At 37.0% G+C, this 18,757-nt stretch overlaps 1 protein-coding gene across 1 annotated transcript in view; it reads left to right on the top strand.

Moving 5' to 3' along the window:
• LOC6562437 (hemicentin-2) overlaps window positions 1–18,757 on the top strand; it is a 128,178-nt gene that overhangs the window by 21,358 nt on the left and 88,063 nt on the right. Inside the window, exon 2 of the mRNA XM_043214726.1 lies at window positions 2,076–2,150. Within this exon, the coding sequence (XP_043070661.1) occupies window positions 2,076–2,150 (75 nt within the window). The remainder of the gene's footprint in view (window positions 1–2,075; window positions 2,151–18,757) is intronic.

Raw genomic sequence — 18,757 nt, 5'->3', positions numbered from 1 at the left:
ACTGAACGAAACTGTAGTCTCCAATTTGAATGCTGTTGCTGTCTCTTTCTGTCTGAGACGTTGCCCCTGCTTCGACGGCTTGCAGTTGATCGTAGTTAACTGAAGACCAGCGACAAGTCGAGAGACAAGTTAACCAACTGGTTTTTCACATCGACTCGATTTTCCTCAACAACAGCAGCACAAACAAAAAACTTGTTGTTGGCCAAGCAAAAAACAAGTTTTATGAAACGCGCGTAAAACGCGCACAAAACGCTACGTGTTGCTTAGGCATTTAACATTGGCTGTTGTTGATTGGCGCAGCTTAAGAGAGCGCGCACTCGCCCACTGTTAAGTATGTTTCGTTAAGTTGACGGCGTGCTTCGTTAAGCTGTTAACAGCTGCTCTCTTTGGCTGTGTTTCGACTGCGGCTTAAAAGCAGGCAACATTCAAACAAATAACGACGACTGTTAAAATTGTTATTAACATTTTAAAATTCTGATTTTATTTATTTATACCAAACTAAATTATTTTAATTTGGTTTGATATATATTTCCTTTATTTTTGAAGCAACAAATATTATTTAATAAATTTATTATTGAACTTACCAGTTGCAATTTCTTGTAATTTCTTTAATGTAGCCTCGCTGATCGCGTTTTTTCCTATTTGGCCTGTTGCTGCTTGAAAAAATGGCTTAGAAAACGAGTTTTGGCTGAAGAGAGTCAGCGCTCGACTAGCGATAAAGAGAGTGAAATGCCACTCGCTGCTGTTAAGTGCCATGAAAGAGAAGCGCTTCGTGTACAGTTTGGCGCTCTTAACTTTTGCCGATTACATTGCTTGGTTCGTCGTTTCGGTTTCGTTGGCATTCTGCATTCTCTTTTCGTTTGCCGCTACGAACGGACGTGTCGCGCGCTCTCGCTCGTCGCTAGCAGCTGCAAGCAGCAACAATAACAAAAGCCAATTTTTGCGTCGCGTCGTTTCGCGTGTATTGTTTACAATTGAAAACTCCATAAAATATACAAAGTGTAATTGATATACAAAAATGTGCTTTGCAAATTAGCAAAAATTGCAATTACAACGACAACAACAACAACTACAGCGAATTAAATAAAGCAAAACAATTAACGAAAGCAACTAAAACTAAACGAAACAACAACAACAGTAGCAGCAGCAGCAGTGAACGCCTCAGTCGCCGTCGACGCCGGCTTTGGCATCATTAGTTTTACTTAACTTGATCTCAACGACAAAGAGCGGCTCTCTTTTTTATACCTGTCAAACAGGTTTACAAACAACAACAACAACTGCACAAGCACAAGAAAAAGAAGAAGAAAGAGCGGCGCGCGTCGCTTAAAAAAAAAGGTTTACGTGCGTTGATGTGTGTATTGGTGTATGTGTGTGTGTCTCTGCTTCTTGGAAACCTTTCAAGCGTCTGTTTTGTCGTCGCCTGCATACAGCAACAACAACAACAACATTGGTGATTTCTGATTAACAACAACAACAACAAGAGATAAACGCAAGAGCAAAGCAAACGGCCGATTATAACAGTGAAAAAGTGTGCGTTGCGCGCGTAATTGTGTGCGTCTATTGGTGTCTGTGTGTGTGTGTGTATGTGTGCAGTGCAGGCAAGAAGCAAAGCCAAAGAAAATGCTTGAGGTTTAAGACCTGGCCAGAAGAAGAAGCAGCAGCAGCAGCATAAGGAAGGGCCAACAAACCAAAGTGACGCCATATTGAATTTTGAGTTTTGTTTTGTGTTGTTGTTGTTTTCGTTATTTTCGACAACAAAAAAACACGCAACTACTTTTTTTTTGTTTTTGGCCGCTATGTGGCGCTGCTGTGACGCAGGCTGCTAGAGTAGTGGAGCCGGAGCGGAGGGAGAAGCAGGCAGCCCTAGAACTCTTTTTACTGTAACAAAGGAGAGCGAAGAGAGAAATAGAAATTGCAAAACTTTAACTGTTGTTGTTGCCGAGACACAAAACGTCAACTGCAGCGATTACACTAACAGCAACAGCAATAAAACGATAAGATGAAAACGACTACAACAACAACAGCAGCAGCAGCGACTGCGAGGAGAAGCAGAAGAAGCAACAACAACAACAGCAGCAGCATCAACAATAACAGAAGCACCATCAGCAACAGCAGAACAAAGCGAAGTGCATGGAACATTTTTGCAATCGGTAAGTCTTCAATAAATAACAAATTAGGTGTGAAAGAGACAGACTCAATTAAGAGTGGGAGATAAATACGAGTGTTTTATCAGCGAGCTTATCTATGCTGGAAGATTAGGCATTCCAGTTTGATTCTCCCGTTTTTTATTTCCAGAATGCAGCATATTATTAACATATTTATGTTAAATGCCTAAAAAAACGAGTTGTTTTTCTCACTTGTTGCCCAAATCATGGCCTAAATATGAATAATTCAATTAATTAATGGAAAACTCAAGTTATTTTCTCCTTATAAATTATGCATCTCATAAATAAATTCTTTACGCGCTTTGTAAGATAATTATCTTATCTATTCTTGAATACCTCGAAATTCTAGTTTATCTTGTTGATTTTCCATCTCTCTCTCTCTCTCTCTCTTAGCCGAAATCAACTCTCTTGCCAACTATTCAGTTTAAATTTCTGTCACTTTTGCACACACAACTTTTTTTGCTGTTTGTGACAGCTTCCCCAGGCAGTAATCTACACAGCACCCCATCCCCCCTTCTATGTCCCATCGTCATCCTTTACTGCTTCCTGCCAGCACCTGTTGTTCCACTGCTTCTTCGTCTAGCTCCCCTTGTTCTTCCTCTTCTCCTTCTTCTTCTTCGTATTGTTGTTGTTGTAACGTGAAGTCAAGTTTTTAGCTGCTGCTTTGACGTTTGCGTTAAGTTTTTGTTGTTGTCGTTCATTGACAGTTTTTACCGTTGCTTTTAGGTCGTTAAGTTCTTGGGCTGCTGCTGCTGCTGCTTGTCTACACGCCCTATTTCGCTGTCTCTTTCGCACTCTTGCGTGTCAACGTACTTTGGATCATTTTTGGCAGCTGCAAATAAAAAAAAACTTTTGTTGCTCGCAAAACTTTTTGCTGTCCGCCTCAATAAAAGAAAGAAAAACTAAAAAAAATATATAAAAAAATAGTTACACTTAATAGCAGTTCAATCGGTCAATCAATCAGTCAATCAACACTATTTCCAATTTGTTAACAAGCTCTACAGCATTTATTTTGACACTCGATAAAATATGCAGCAATCCAAGCAGCCACGAACAGCCCACCACCCCCCTTTCCCCTTGTGTGCCCCTTGTACGTTTTGTCGTTGCCCACGCACAAAATTGTTGTCTACATATTTTATACACCCCCAGCTCCCCCTCTTTCGCTTCCATCCCCCCTCTTCCGCTTCCCTTCCGACGGTTTATGTTTATATTTTGTAGTGTGTAATCATTTAATAAATAAAATGTCTTGATTTGACATTTTAATTGGACCTCTGACACGAACACACACACACACACACACACACACGAATACATTCACACACACACACACATCGTGTCAGCCCACTTCCATTGCCCCTCCCCTCTTTCCTGCTTGTCAACTAGTCGCCCGTCTCGAGTCAAAAATCAATGAACTCTCTGAGGAACTCTAGCGGTAAGCGATCTATCTCTGGGGGCATTATTATATTTGATTTCTGACTGTCAAAGTCAAACTGCCAAACAAATGGCAAATATTATCACGTGTTTTTTTTATAATGCTTAATGTGGCAACGATTAAATGCCCTTTCACACCTCTGAAGAAAGTAGGTATAAATAAAATTAAAGCTGTTTCTTACTTTAGAGATATACACATATATATTTTGATATATTATTTAAATGGGGCACATTGATTAAAAGGCCATAAAGCATAATGCATTAAATTAGGCAATAATTAATATTTATGTCAAGTTTCATTTGGCTTCAATTGCGATACTGGGAGACTAATTTGAATATACAAATTATGTTTATATTATCAGTAGTAATTTACTATTACAAATTAAAAAGAGAAAATTAACAGAATGCATTAATTTGAACAATTTTAACAATATATATAAAGAGTTACTATTAAGCACTCATTATTAGTTAGGCTATACTTAATTAACCTTGATAAACATTCCGTTTGTATTTGCTTATATAAAATCCCTATTGCGTAATTTGATATTCAAGTTGGCTTATTCTAAATCTGGTATTATCGCCTTACGAAAGTGGTCTTATTTTTCAAATGCAGCGCAACAAATTAATAATTGCCACCTCTTCAATCAAACTTAATATCATATCAAAGAACAAAAACAACAAGAAAAGCGAGCCGAGAATGACAACAGCTAAAGAGAAATAATTAAAAAGCCATTAGAGAGAGACATAGAGAGAGAGGGGAAGTGAGGAGGGTGCAGGAGGAGAGAGCAGCAGCAACAGCAGCAAATAATAAAAGAATAAATGTACAGAAAATATCAATTGCAAATGCCAACTGTAAATTATAAATATCAATAACACACTTCTCTAATGGAGAGTAAGCCTCAAACATTTTGTCCTTGAGTTGAGTATATTATCTGCTTGCTCTACTCCCCCACCCCCTCCCATACCAGCCCTCTAATTCCACTTCTCTGCACTCCCTCTCCCTTCGTCTTCGTTTGCTTCTCGTTTTGTATTTTCAAGTGTCTTTCAATTTCGTGTTTTCACAGCACAACAGGATACTTAAGAATGCGACGCCTTCTTCTTTGCCCATCTCTTCCTCTCTCTCCCTCACCCACTCTCTCCATCTGCCTTTCTTCCTCTCACTTGTCGATTTTCTTTGGGGTTTTTTATTTTTATTTTTCGTCGTCTCTTGCACGCTTTGTTTTATTTATGTGCCTCGTGTTTTTTTGTCTACCTGCTTTTCCTTTGAGTTTTTCTCACATTCATCTCATTTCCTGGCACCCCTCTCCCTCGCTCCCTCTGTGCATCTCTCCCTCACTCTTTGTCGTTCGCCTTGCGTGAATTATGATTGTGGCTCGTTTTTCCAAAAAAAGACTGTTTTTCTTTGCCTCTCCTCTACGCTTTTTGTTGCACATCCTTTTGTGGAAACACACTCGCCTGCAGCGCACGTTCCCCCCACCCCTCCCCGGAAAAATAACAGTGGATGCAACTTTTCAAAATTAAAATAAATTAAACAAATATTTTGTTTGTGGTTTTTTTTTTGTGTGTTTTACAACAGCAAAAAGCGTTTGTTGCACCTCCCATTTTGTTGGTGCAGCAAATGCCACGAAAAACGAGCGCGGCAGCAGCTGCTACTCCTGCCCAGCCATTTTTGTGGCACTGCTTTTGGTTTTTAGTTTTGCTGGCTTTTTCGGGGTCAAATTTGAAGCTTCCTATCCTTTTGACAATTTGCATTCGAAATACTAAATCAAAATTGGGTTATGCAAATATAGAATAAAATTTATATGTAGATGTCCGTAATGCAATAAAACATAATCTTTTGCATATGCGGGCAGCAAAATGGGGCAAGCACTTTGCAAATGTGCATAAGCCAAAGTAAGCACATCAATCACAAAACAAAACAAAAAATCATTTCAAAAATACACTCTTCATTTGAATACTGCTCTAAGCTGCTTATTGTGCACACAATTTCACAATATGAACAAGTTGACAAAAGTAATTAAATTCAGGCATCAAGGCAAAAGTTCATCTTGAATAAAAATACATGGATTGGAATATAATAATAAATGACAATTATTAATAATAATAATGGATTTGTTAGTTGGTTTTTGGTTTTATTTTGCTTAGGAGTATCTCCTTTTCTATATTTTCCTATTTTATTTAAAAATGAAAAAAATGAGTGAATAAATATAAATACTGACTATTATTCATAATACTAATATAATTGTTAGTTATTATTTTCTATTTTCCTTTTGATTAGCTTATTTTCTATATCTATTTTGCCCATCCCTTTAAATTGTATTTTTAAAACAAAAATAACTCATAATTATTGATGATAATAACAGTATTTGTTAGTTAGTTTCATTTAATAGTTTTTACTATTTGGTTTTTTATTAGCTGCTTAATTTTTTCTATTTTGCCCCGCATTAAATTCTATTTCTAGTTTATTTTCCATTTGTGTGGGGCAATAAAACGTTTGGTTGCTGGTGACTGCCACCCACCGCCAGATGGCGCCGCTTTGCAGTAGATTTCTCAACATAACCTGTGCACTCGTCTCTGCTCATCTCTGGCCCCTCTCACGTTCTCCCTAATCTCCGGAGATTTGCTACTCTTTTTTTGTTTTTGTTTTTAGACTTTTTATTGCATTTGGCTGGCAACTTTTGATATTTTCTTTATATTTTTTACTGATAATACTTTGAGCCAGAGTCTGTCTCTGTCACTGTTTAGTTTATTTTTTGGCGGTTGGCATATGGAATTTATGTGCACATTTGTATACCGTTATTTGTATCTATGTTTATGCATGCCACACCAGGCAGCAGCAGCGTTTTTTTGTGTCTTGTTTTTTGTTTTCTGTCTGCTTTCAACTCGCTGCTGGCTGGCAGCTGTTTAAATAAACGACACAAAACACAAAAACAGCAACAAATATGAATACAGGCACTCACACAGAATAAACAACAATAACAACAATAGCAGCAATAATAATAATTGCAAACTTTTCTTGCATACGTTTTTCCATAAAAATTCAATAACATTTCGGTCAACTTACTTTTGCAAAATGACCTCGGCATTGCTTACAATTTTTATCAGTTTATTTCGTTTCAAATTTTTGCATTTGTTTGCAATATTTTTCTAAAAGTTTAAGTTTATTTTATTTTTTTTTATGTTTAGTGGAACATGCCTCATTGTTTTAGCTTCGTGTCATTTGAGGCACGTTTGAAAGTTTTTGTGTGACTCATTTTTGCATTTAGCCATTTTCATAGTTTTAACGTTATAGCATATCTGGCACGCTGCATTCTTTTTTAACTATCTTTTGATATCCGCTGCTTTTTATATTGGTTTTTGCGATCGCTTTGGCGATTTGCATGCGCGACATGTGCGCGGTTTTAAACGCCCACAAAACGCGCTTGCGTTACGTGCAGGCATTTAGCTTGACCAGCAGCAGCTTAGCTCGTTCTCTCTTTCTCTCTCTCTAACACTTGACCGAGCAACCACTCCTGCTCCCTCTCAACGTCTCCATCTCTCACTCTGTCGTGCTGGTCACACCTTAGCTGAGCTTTGTCACTGTACATTTTGATTGAATTGCGTCTACAAATTTGTGTATTGGAATGTGTAATGCTTGCTGCTGCTGCTATTGCTTCTTCGTCTTCCTCAACTGCCTCTGCCTCTGCTCTGCTTCTTCTTGTTTTTGCTCCCGTTTTACGCTTTTGGCTACCGTTTTTGGCACTCTTTATTATGTTTCTCTCATTAGCATTTAGTGTTGTGCATGTGTGTGTGGGGGGAATACTTGTGTCAGTTTATCTGTAGACATTATCTCTGCACATGTGTGTGTGTGTGTGTGCTATGTGATATATTACCTTTTGCCAATTTGGCAATATTGCGCCTGCTTATTTTTCTTCTTCTTGGACGACATCATCAATGGAAAAAGTCATCATCGATTCGCAGCAGGCGAGGAACTTAATCTAAAGCTAAATGCTTTCCATTACCCTTGGGCTATTTTGATTTTGTTAAAGCTTACGTAATACACTAATTGTATTAGTCAGCTAATTTAGCTAACTCTAGTCACTGATTTATTCACACAAAACAACTAAAGTCAGTCGACACAGTGAAATACAGAAATATTTATTGCATTAAATTAAAAATAAAACTTCAAATTAAATTTAAAAATATAAGAAATATATTTTTAAGATATCTGGGAGTATTAAATCCAGAAAAACAGTTAGTTTGAATAGTAGAATAGAAGATAATAGGGCACTTAAAATTCGACTCGGATATAAAACAACACTTTTAATTAAAGTGTATTTGTAGAACTTGATTTTTGTTATTTTCTGTATTGGATTTTTTTGCTTGCATGCTGTTTTTCAGTCCGTCCGTCCGTCTGTCTGTCTGTGTGCCCCTTTTGGTCAACACTTTCTGCTGTTGCTTTTTTTTCGAGTTCTTTTTGCACTCTTTTTTTTTATTTTTGTGCTGCTTCTTTTTGCTGCTGCTGCTGCTGCTGCCCCCACTTGATTTTGTCTCTGTTTTGGTGCTCATCGCTTGTCGCTTTTGCGGCTTCTGTTTGCCCGTTTTTGCAGCAGCTGCTTCGTTTGGCTTCTTCGCCCTTTGGGTATTGGGCTCGCCTTCGGACTTGCCCCAATACCCCCCTCCTACTCACAGCTCCACTCATTGCTCGACTGCCGTTCTAATTTGTATGCGCAACATGTCAAAATTGTTGTGGTCAATACACTGATTGCTTTTCATGTTCACTACTCTCTCTCTCTCTCTCTCTCCATCTCCCTCTTGACAGCTGCACGTTTCTTTCCTTCGTTCTCGTTCTCTCAGATATTTATGGCAGGCACTGTTTCGAGTCTTTGTCTCATTTTTTTTTGTCGGATTGCGATTGAGATCTGGGGCAATCCTTCAGCCGCCTTCCATTTGCTCAAACGCTTTTTAAGGTCGCGCGTTTTTTTCTATTTTATCTGCAGTCCTTGCTGCAGTGCTGGAAGCGCTTTTTCCTTGATGCTTCCCTCGACTCGCTTTGAGCACTGCGATTTGCGGAGCACTTTGCCAGTGAACATTGACATTGATTTGGGGACACTTGCGTACAGATTGGACCCAGGAGCAGCTGCCATTAGTTGGCATGCTTGATGAGCTCCAAGCCTAATTTCTTACTAGCTTAGTCTTCACGGATTTTAAGGTACTTGGCTTAAAGGTGCTTAGTTAAATATTCTTTGACAACTTTGTTCTGTGAATTACATGGTCTCAAAGTCTTTATGGTATATATGCTTCCAATTCAGAGCTACTTAATTATTCAATTTAATATTGCCTAGGAACTTTAGTCCACTTTCCTTAATACTTCTGCAGAATAAGGACTGCTTTAAAATAAAATACTTGAAATATTTTCCTTTGAACTTGAAAAATGTTTGCAATAGAGACTATACTTTTTCCTTCTGCCAAGTAAGATTTTTAGTTTCTTTTCCCCGTAATGTGCGATTTTTAGTTTTTCTTTCTCAGAGAAAAAACATTTTAAGTTTTCTTTTCTGTCAAGTAAAATATTTTTTTATAGAATTTACATTCAAAGTTCTATCTGTATTTTATCATTATCTTAATACAGAAAAGTTTTCTTATACAGAACTCAAGTTTCCATAGAATATATGGAAATGCATAAATTAAATTTTACCCTCGTTATTTCCCCCAATTATCTTTCTCGTTGAACTTTTCAGCTTGGTCTGATCATAAACATAATCCATCCATGCATATATCATAGTTAATACCCATTACGAAATGTGCTTTAAATAATTTAACTCTCGACTTGAACTCTTAAATTGTGAATGCCTAAAAACAAATTAATCAAAAATTGAAAAATGGCGCAACCTACCTTCCTTCCCACCCCCTCCCCCTCCACTCCCTTCCCTCTTACATTCTCTACTCTACACATATTATGCTGCTTAAAGTTTTTAATTAAATGCATATTGGACTTTAATTTCCATTTTCATAATTCAAAATGTGTTGTATTTTTTGGGAAATGAGCAGGATGGTCATGTGGAGGGTGAGGGAATGCGGTGGGGGATGCTGTGCATTCATTCTGGTGCAGAATCGCATTATGCCATGAATCGACTTTTATTGCAATTTTATGCGCTTCAACGAAACTCAATAAAAAATATGAGCATTTTGTGCATGTGAAAAACTGATGAGAGAATTATTAAATTTTATATAATACAACAAAACGGTCAAATAGTGCTTGATGGTAACCAAAAAAGAGCATAACAAGTAAGAATGCCTTAGACGAGGGAGAGGAGAGAGAGTGCTCGACTAGAAGATACCCTATAGAATATGAGAATGCAATTCGGTTAGTGTTTCTTAACAGTTTATTAATAATATGTCAATTGGAAAGACATATCTTAAGAAGTGTATCTTGTATTGCTATTGGAAATCGATTTATATCGATAATGCAATCGAAATCGGTATAGTTATCGATAGAGTTAAACAAATTTTAGATATGTTAACACAGACAGACAGACGAACATGGATAAATCCACCTATTTTGATGCTGATCATATTCTGATATACATTCTGGGCTCAGAGATGGTTTCTTCTGCTTTTTTTTATCCACCTCTGCGTCTTCATCCACTTTGAGGGTAGATAAAAAACGGTGCCAGACCATTCCAGAGCGATGATTAAACACTGAACTATATCGCATAAAATCGCATAAATTTAAGTTCTTTTGGTTCTTTTACACTTCGCTTGCATTGTGCTTTTTCCACAAGTTTGGGCATTGTACAAAAAATGGTGTCTGTTAATTTTAACGCTGGCGCGCAAAATGAAATCAATTACATCCAAAAAATGTTTCGAGTGCACTTTGCTGCCAGTGAAGAAGAATTTCATAAACCACTTGCCACATTGATGATGAGGAGTAGGGGTTGGGGGGTGGTGTGGTTGAGAGTGTATTTTGTGGGGGTAGTTTTTTATTTATTTTTTGGTTTATTTTTTGCTCAGTGATTTATGAAGGTATTTCTCATCAATTGATTCGGACTAAATGCGCATTAGCAAACCATAAAAACTGCCAGCGGGGTGTGGGCAAGAGGGTTGCCTTACTGGTTGCAGGGTGGCATGTGGAGCAAGGGGGGGAGTGGCAGAGTGTGTTGGATGGGGTGTTAGGTAGTTGTGGTATGCGACAATCCGAGTGACGACTGTGAATGCAAATGAATTTTACACTTGAGACAGGGAAGAAAAAATTCAACTGTCGGCTGAAACAATATTCTCAGCAACCCCCTGTTCTCCAGTCCAACCCCAACCCATGTCGGTGATCAACGCCCAACCCTGGGTATATTTTTTGTTGGACATTTCAACAAATGAAATGGAATGTTTGATTAGAAAAATGTTTTGCATAGCGTAAAATTTTATTCTTCCTTTTCATGGGCGTTACACAGAGAGTTTGGGAAAGGGGGTGTGGCTGTAAGTTTATACCTGGGGGAAGCTGCTGCTGCTGCTGCCGCTGTTGTTGTTGTGCAACCCTCTTTTTTGATTTAACACTCGGCACACACACACATTAAGACAGACAGACAAAACAATGCGTGCCAAAAAGGTTTACAGTTCATTTTGTGTAATTTTCTTTTTCGCTTTGTTTTTAATTTTACAATGTTGCTTTACAATGTTGCTTTGCTCTCGTTTGACAGACAGTAAGGAGACGAACAGCAACAACCGGCTAAACGCACACCCCTCCCACCTGCCCTTTGGCTAAATGTGTCCCCTAGTTGCTGATGCAACCCTCGTCGACGAGGGGTGAAAAAGTGAATTGATATGCTTGAGAAACCAAGCAAAAGTAACAAAACGACAAATTTTGCGGATTGCATTTGCCCAGGGGGAAAAGTGGATAGGAGTTGGGGGAGGAGGTTGCACTGATTTCTTGCGTTGTGGCAAGGGTTGTGTGGCAATAGCCAGGGGCTGTACTTTGTTGTTGTTGTTGTTGTTATTGTTGTGCTTTTCACAATTTCTTTTAAGCTGGCTGCGTTTCGCAAATCCAAAATGCTAAATGCTCATTTTGTTGGTTTAATGCCAAGAGTTGAAAGTGGTTGGGGGACAGACAAGTATGGGGGTTGTATAAAAGAAAATTATGCCAAAGAGGAGTTGGGGAGGGGAGTGTTGGGATGTTAGGGTGTGGGGATGTGGGGTGGTTGCTCGTATTCCTTCCGGCACAAATGCAATTAATTGCAGAACAAATTCAAACAAATTATGTTTTTTTTTTCGAAATTTAAAACTGCCAAGTTGCTGTGCGGCATATTCTGGAATTGAAAATGAAAAAGGAAAAGGGTGAATGAATATAGTTTATATAATTTATGTGGGACAATATTCAACTTAAGGTGGAAGAAAATGAAGCTTAATAAAAATTCAAAACTTAAGATTACGGAAAGAATAGATTGCTTGTAGAGGAAAGAACAAATAAATTTAGTTCGAATGGGTAAAAAATTGATGAAACTATGTGAGCCCTTTAGGGCAAATTGGATTTCCAAGATCATACATTTATCTGTCAAAAACATACTTGGGATTTAGTGAATCAAATCGAGTCGAATATTAATTCCAGTTCCACTTTGATTTGCTTAGATTTCCTTATTTTCAAATATTCCTGCGTCTTCTGATAATGTAAAATAAACCAAAATCTAGAACATTTGAGCCTGGCTATCTTTAAGTAAAACAAAATGCCAGCAGATCTTAAGCAGTGATAATCATTTGTCTTTTGATATGCTTAAAATGGAGCAGGCACAAAAGCAACTCTAATACCAATTTAATAATAGCAAAACACCCAAAATAAATATGGAAAATGAACAGCAACAGTCAACAATTTACTATCCAACAGTAGTTACTCCATTGTTCGCCCTTAGTTCCAGTTAGAATCTCTACACATTACCATATCAACTTTAAGACCGCATTTTAGTCAAATTTTTCACGCCTTGGCATAAGCTTTAAATAAACCCTGCTTGAACGCAATGGAAATTCACAAGAAATATATATATATATATATATATTTATGTTCTTCAATTTCAATTTAATACTTGCGGCACTTTTTAATACATTTTTGGCACACGCCTGCAAAAAATGTTTGTCTCGCTAATCACCTGTCAAATTTCGAACACGCTGACAAATGATGCTGTCAAGAGGGTGTGCCTCTTTCTCTCTATTTGTATGTGTGTGTGTGTGTGTGTGTGTATGGAGGCGTTTCTTACTTTATTTTTGCAAACTGTGAAAAGTAAAAAATAAAATGTAAAGTAAATAAAACGCAATCATTCAATTGACAACTGAGCCAGCCACATCGTGAGCCAAAAGCTGAAGTAAAGCGCAGCTGAGGGAAAATCAATTTGGCTGCCTACAAATATGCTTATACACACACACAGGCACACACACAGACGTACACACATACACACATATACATACAAGCAAAATTCCAGCGTTGGCGGCGCCACCAAAAGCCAAAAACCCCTTGCCTCTTGCCAAAAAACTGCTGCTGCTGCTTCTGCTGCTGCTCGTCGAATCACGCAGAACGGCAATGAAAATGTGCTTGTAATAATAACTGAATGGTTAAAGAGGGAAACACACACACACAGAGGGTGAGTTAGAGGGTGGGGGTGGGGGTGGGGAGGCAAATGGTTGCTGTGGCGTCTGCTTTTCAAAAGGGAAAATTCAAGGACAAACAAACACAAGTCAAACAGTCGTGAGGTTTACGCTTTTGTTGGGCTATTTGGTGTTGTGTGGTAAATGCTTTAGCTGCTGCTTCTTCTTCTTCATTTTCCACTTGTTGTTATTGTTGTTGTTGTTGTTATTATTGTTGGGAGCCAAACATTTGGCCCAGGAAAAAGTCGTCGTCCTTCTGCTGCTGCTTAGAAGTTTTGTGCAGCCTGGCCTGAGGCGCATGTAATTTTCATTACACATAGCCCGCCGTCCTAGCCCTACTTGCCCCTGTAAAATGCCTAGACCCTAGTACCCATTATATATATATACTAATATATATATATATAAATCCCTCGATAAAGACTACTCACCCCCAACAACAGCTACACAAATTCTACATTTACAATGACTAAAACGCGCTCCGACTGCCAAAACGAGGGTCAACACTTTAAATATTCAAATAGTTGGCAATATCGAAGGATTCTTTTTTTATTTTCTAGAAAACCAGTAAAGCAAACTAGTCGAAAGCTTTAACAGAAACTTTCTAAAAGTACAGATTGGCATGAGTTATACGAAGAAAGAAAACTTGAAAAATAAAGTAAAAATGTCGATAATCTGTTGTGATTAACTTTACAATTTAGTATTTCAATAATTACTATTGATATTAAATAATGCGATGTGAGTCATACGTAAAAAAGTAGAATGCGTTTTAAGAATAACACTTGAGTCTTTTGATATAAATTATATTCGAAACAGGTTGTCAAAGCAAATCAAATTTAAAGTTTAAAGGTTGCGGCATTGACTATAAATTAGTCGTAAACATCTTTCGATTATACGGTTACGTAATGATTAAAATAAAAGCAAATACTATATATATATTGTAAACCATTAAGCAAGCAGCTTAAAACTCATCGAACGCACCTCGCTGTTGACTTAGCTTAGGATAATGTCCTCGACATTTGCCCAAATGTGTTGTGCAATAAATTTTAAAGTCATTGCCAGCGGCTGCCTTAAAGCTTTGACGACTACTGCCAGACAAATCTACTGCCACAGCCCCCCGCACCCGCTCTACCTTGCCCCCTTTTTTGTTAAGTGTATTAACTGTAAGGCGTTTGCGGTAATAAGTTTAAAAACTTTTCGCGTTTGCTTGTTTTGCCAACGACAACAGCCGACTGTCAATAATGCTGCCTAAAGTTGCTTCAATTTATATTTATATATAGATGTTTATATATATATATATAGGAACGCTACCTTGTCGTTAAACTACTTTGCGTAATTATGTCAATTGCCATTAGAGCAAGAATTGTGTGGCTGAGTAGACAAAGTCATCGATATGGCTACCTGCCCCGTCCCCTCTCATTTCCCTCAATCCTCACTCACTCAATGTTCTTTGATGTCAATCTGTAGCCATTGACTTGTGTCTGTGTCCGTGTGTGTGTGTGAGTGTCAGTGTGAGTGTCAGTGTTGGTGTTGATTTGGGCTTTGACTGTTGGCCTGTGTTTGATATGTATCTAAGCAGCCAGCCATCCATCTATTCTATCTATAGTCATTATCTCGCCTGCCTGCTTCTAGCACTCTCCCCCTCTGTCTCACACACACTCTCCCCCCTCTTTCCCGCTCACTCTCTGTCGCTTATGCTACTAACCAGCATAATCCCGCTTTGTCTGCTCTCATATGTCAAGGACAGCTGCCCTTGTCCTCCCCCAGTCTCAATTTGAGCCGCTTGCTTGCGTGCTTCTCAAGCATTTCCAAAATGCGCTTAATAGTGCCACAAAATCAATGTATTTTAGCGTTTTTTCCACGCTTGATTGGCCACCCAAGCACAAACAAGCAACAAACAAAAAAAAAAAAAAAAAGAAACGCTTAGAGCAAGGATCAACTCTTGAAGAAGTTGATTAACACATTCGGAATTGGATTTGCAGCTGGCTGTCACTTGGCGAATGTCGTGTGACAAATCATTTCATTAATTTTGCACGTACTTAATGGCAAATTAATTAAGCTTTCCCCTCAAAAAAAAAAAAAGGGAGCGTGTGCGCGTGTGGCGCCCTCTAGTGTACAGTGCAGACAACACAGCAAAGGCAACCAATTCAAATGCAGCACATTAAATATTAATTAATTTCAATTATTATTACACAAGCATAAATGTGGCATTCATACTTGTAGAAATGGCATTTCAAATTTCATAAATGAAATGCATTTTAATTTATTTCACATATATATGTACAATATATATATATATATATATATATATATATATATATTTATGTATATCTCGAGTGTTGTTGCGGCTGCTGCACTTTTGTTTGTCATGTTTACATGAATATTTGATAAAGCATATCAATTTCAATCGTTGACTGGCCCACCTGCCTGGTCCATTGTTCTTTTCTGTTGCTGTTGTTCTTCTTTAAATGCCAACAATAATAATAATATATGCACATATCTCTCTCTCTCTCTCTATATATATATATATATATATAGATATCCATATTAATTTATTTATTTATGCCAGACAAAAGTGCAATAAAAGTATGTTGTACATATAGCTGTCTATTTGTATTGTTCGATTTCAATTTGGCTGCATCTCAACACAATGGTTTAACCATTGAATGGCAATTTTAACCTTTTGTTTGGCTATTTATTTAGAATTTATTATTGAATTGAGCATTTAGTTGGCAGTCCAATTTCAAAGGAAGTCACATTTAATTAAAGATCTTTGCTGCCTTTTGTCTTTTTGGAGTTTGCTTGCAATTAAAACTATTGTAAATTGCTTTAAACTATCTGAATTTTGTTTATCTGAAAGTTTGGCTATTTCTTATTCATATTGTTATTGCCTTAAGTTATTATTATAAAGTGTTGATATATCAAAAACATTTCTTGAATATTAATGAGCAAATTATATCTAAGAAACAAAAAAAACTCTTTAATATATGTTATACATATATATTCCTACACATTGTAGCACCCATCAGCTGAAACAACTTTTGAGCGGTTTTTTTTTACACCCCATGATAAATCATAAAGTTGGCGCTATGGAAAAAAATGTTGCACTGCACTGCTAATTAATTCATCGTCAAAGTATTTTTTCGCTCATAATTTCTTCAATTTTTCGTATTTATTTTACGCTCACACTCTCTCCCCCTCCCTGCCCCCTCTCTCTTTGACCACGATGGCTGCCAATTTGCTGTGTGAATTTGTTGCACGCACTTTGTGCTGCCAGCAATAATAAAATATACATAAAAAAAACACACACATTAACAATAAAACAATAGCAACAATCAGGCATAGTTGGAATTGCTGTCTTAAGTTTTTTAATATTTTTTTTATTGCTGTTAAGAGCAATGCTAAAAAAAAATATTTTTTGTTGGTTTTTCTTCATTTTTTTTTTTCATTCTGTTGTATGGCACATTGAAATTGAAATATTTCTTATGTAAATATTTGTGGCACTGGTGTGTGGGGAGGGTTAAGCGAATGAGGCGTGTGCCTCTCGCTGAATAGTGATGACTTTCAACGAGCTATCGCTCATTGGTGTGTGCTATCTCGCTTTCTGTCGTCAAATGCTTCACCTGCTGCATAATTATCATGTGGCAACAACTTTGTTGAGGTGCTCCACTTACGAGCCTCGTTTTTATTTATTTTTTGGTTGCTTATGCGCTTCATTTTGCTGCTAGTTACCAAATTTCAAATAAACTCCAAATGTGAGTCGTCTCCGAGCTGCAAGTCGTCAGTGAAAGCCGCAACAACAACAATAAACAAAAATTTTGTGTGCACTCACGTACTTGTAAAACTGAAATTGGGTTTATTACCAAACACACACACACAGAGCGAACTCCATTTGTGGCAGCTGCTGCCTCAGGCAGCAGAGGTAAAAGGTGCACACAAATAAAACGTAGCCAACAGTTGCATTTAAATGCTATTTTTATCATCTGCTCAACATTCATGGAGAAGGCATTTCAGAGAGAGAGACAGAAACTGCCAAAAGAAATTAAGCTATGATATTTTGATATTATTTCTCAGCCATTTTTGGCCATATGAAAATTATGCAATTGTGCATTGAAAAATGTTCAAGTCTTTGTGGTTTTTGGCCAGGCTTAAACAAAACTACAAGTTTATTTTCACATGTAAAATTTCTACTTTCTAGTATTTTCCTAAACAATTGTTACACATTTATTTATTGATGTTACAAGCTTAAGCCTAGTTGAGCCAAAACATTCATTTTGTTAAGTGTTGAAAATTGTTATTTTTGTATTGGTTACATACGTTCTCATATCTTACAAACTTGATTACAAATTCCGTTTGAGAATGTGTGTTCAGATATTGGCTTAGATTAGCAGGGGAGAAGCAGAACACTCCCCTTTGAGCCATGATTGTGCTCTGTCTATTTTAATTATTTTTTTAGGTTTGGGCCATCTTGTTTATTTCTGTCCCGTGGCTTGGATGAACCCAGCTTGATTAAATATCAAAGAGTTCCGATATGTCGATAGAAAAGTGAGAGCACCGAGTTTGTAGTCTTAAATCGGTTTCTCTTTAGTTTCTACAGATGTTTATAAAATTGTTTGCAGCGTTTTCTCGATAAACATATTCACTTAGTTGGTCTGATTGGATTTTTCTGGGGTTTCCCCAATAAAATAGTTTTTTTTTTTACTATTTAACATTTTAATACGCATATTTCAATTATAATTCATTTAATTTCTCAATTTTCAATATAGAATTTTGAATTCATTTTTTCTTGACAGCATTTAGTCAACATAAAATAAATAAATGAATAAAATTGTTTATTATGATGCTGACTTTTATTGAAAACTGTGCAATCTTTGCCATTGTTTTCATATTTTGTGGCCTGCGGTCTTTTCTGCCCTGCCTTCCAAGAGAGAAAATGCCTTTAAATCGCTTTTGCTGTATTTTTATTGTATATTTTCTTTAGTTTCGATTCAGTCATTGTTTATTTGTGTAATGATTGCAAAACCCGGAATCTTTTTGCGCAATTAACTCTAAATGCTTGGTCATTTACGGATTTAAGAGATTTTAGATTTGTAGATTTATCTTCTTTTTTTTGTTGCCTTGAGTAGCAAATTGTGTTCAATGCATTGAGGAAACATTTAATTTATAAAAGCCGGCAAGATCTATTATCGATTTATGCGAAATTCGGACAGATCTTGAATTTTACCTGATCATCTTAATCTATATACGCATCTGTAGATTGATATTTGTGTAGATAGATTAGTCTATCTATATATTTAGTCCAATTACAATCTAATCTACAATCTAAGTTTATATTAGCCAATTACAATAAGTTTGTAAAATATGAATTATGTTATGTTGATTAAGAGTTGACTTTTATTTATAGCGCCCATTAATGCACTGGAATCATTAACTCGGATCAAGATCAACTTCAAAAGTGCCGCAGTTTTTCATCTGCAGTTTTTCACTTACATTTTTCTTTCTCTCTTTTCTTCAGTTCAAGTTGGCCACAGACAATTTAATTTCAATGTTGTTGTTGGCGCACA

Source organism: Drosophila grimshawi, unplaced genomic scaffold (assembly GCF_018153295.1).
Source record: "Drosophila grimshawi isolate 15287-2541.00 unplaced genomic scaffold, ASM1815329v1 contig_1377, whole genome shotgun sequence".
In the NCBI taxonomy this organism is placed as follows: Eukaryota; Metazoa; Arthropoda; class Insecta; order Diptera; family Drosophilidae; genus Drosophila; species Drosophila grimshawi.
This window is presented reverse-complemented; position numbering and strand designations above follow the sequence as displayed.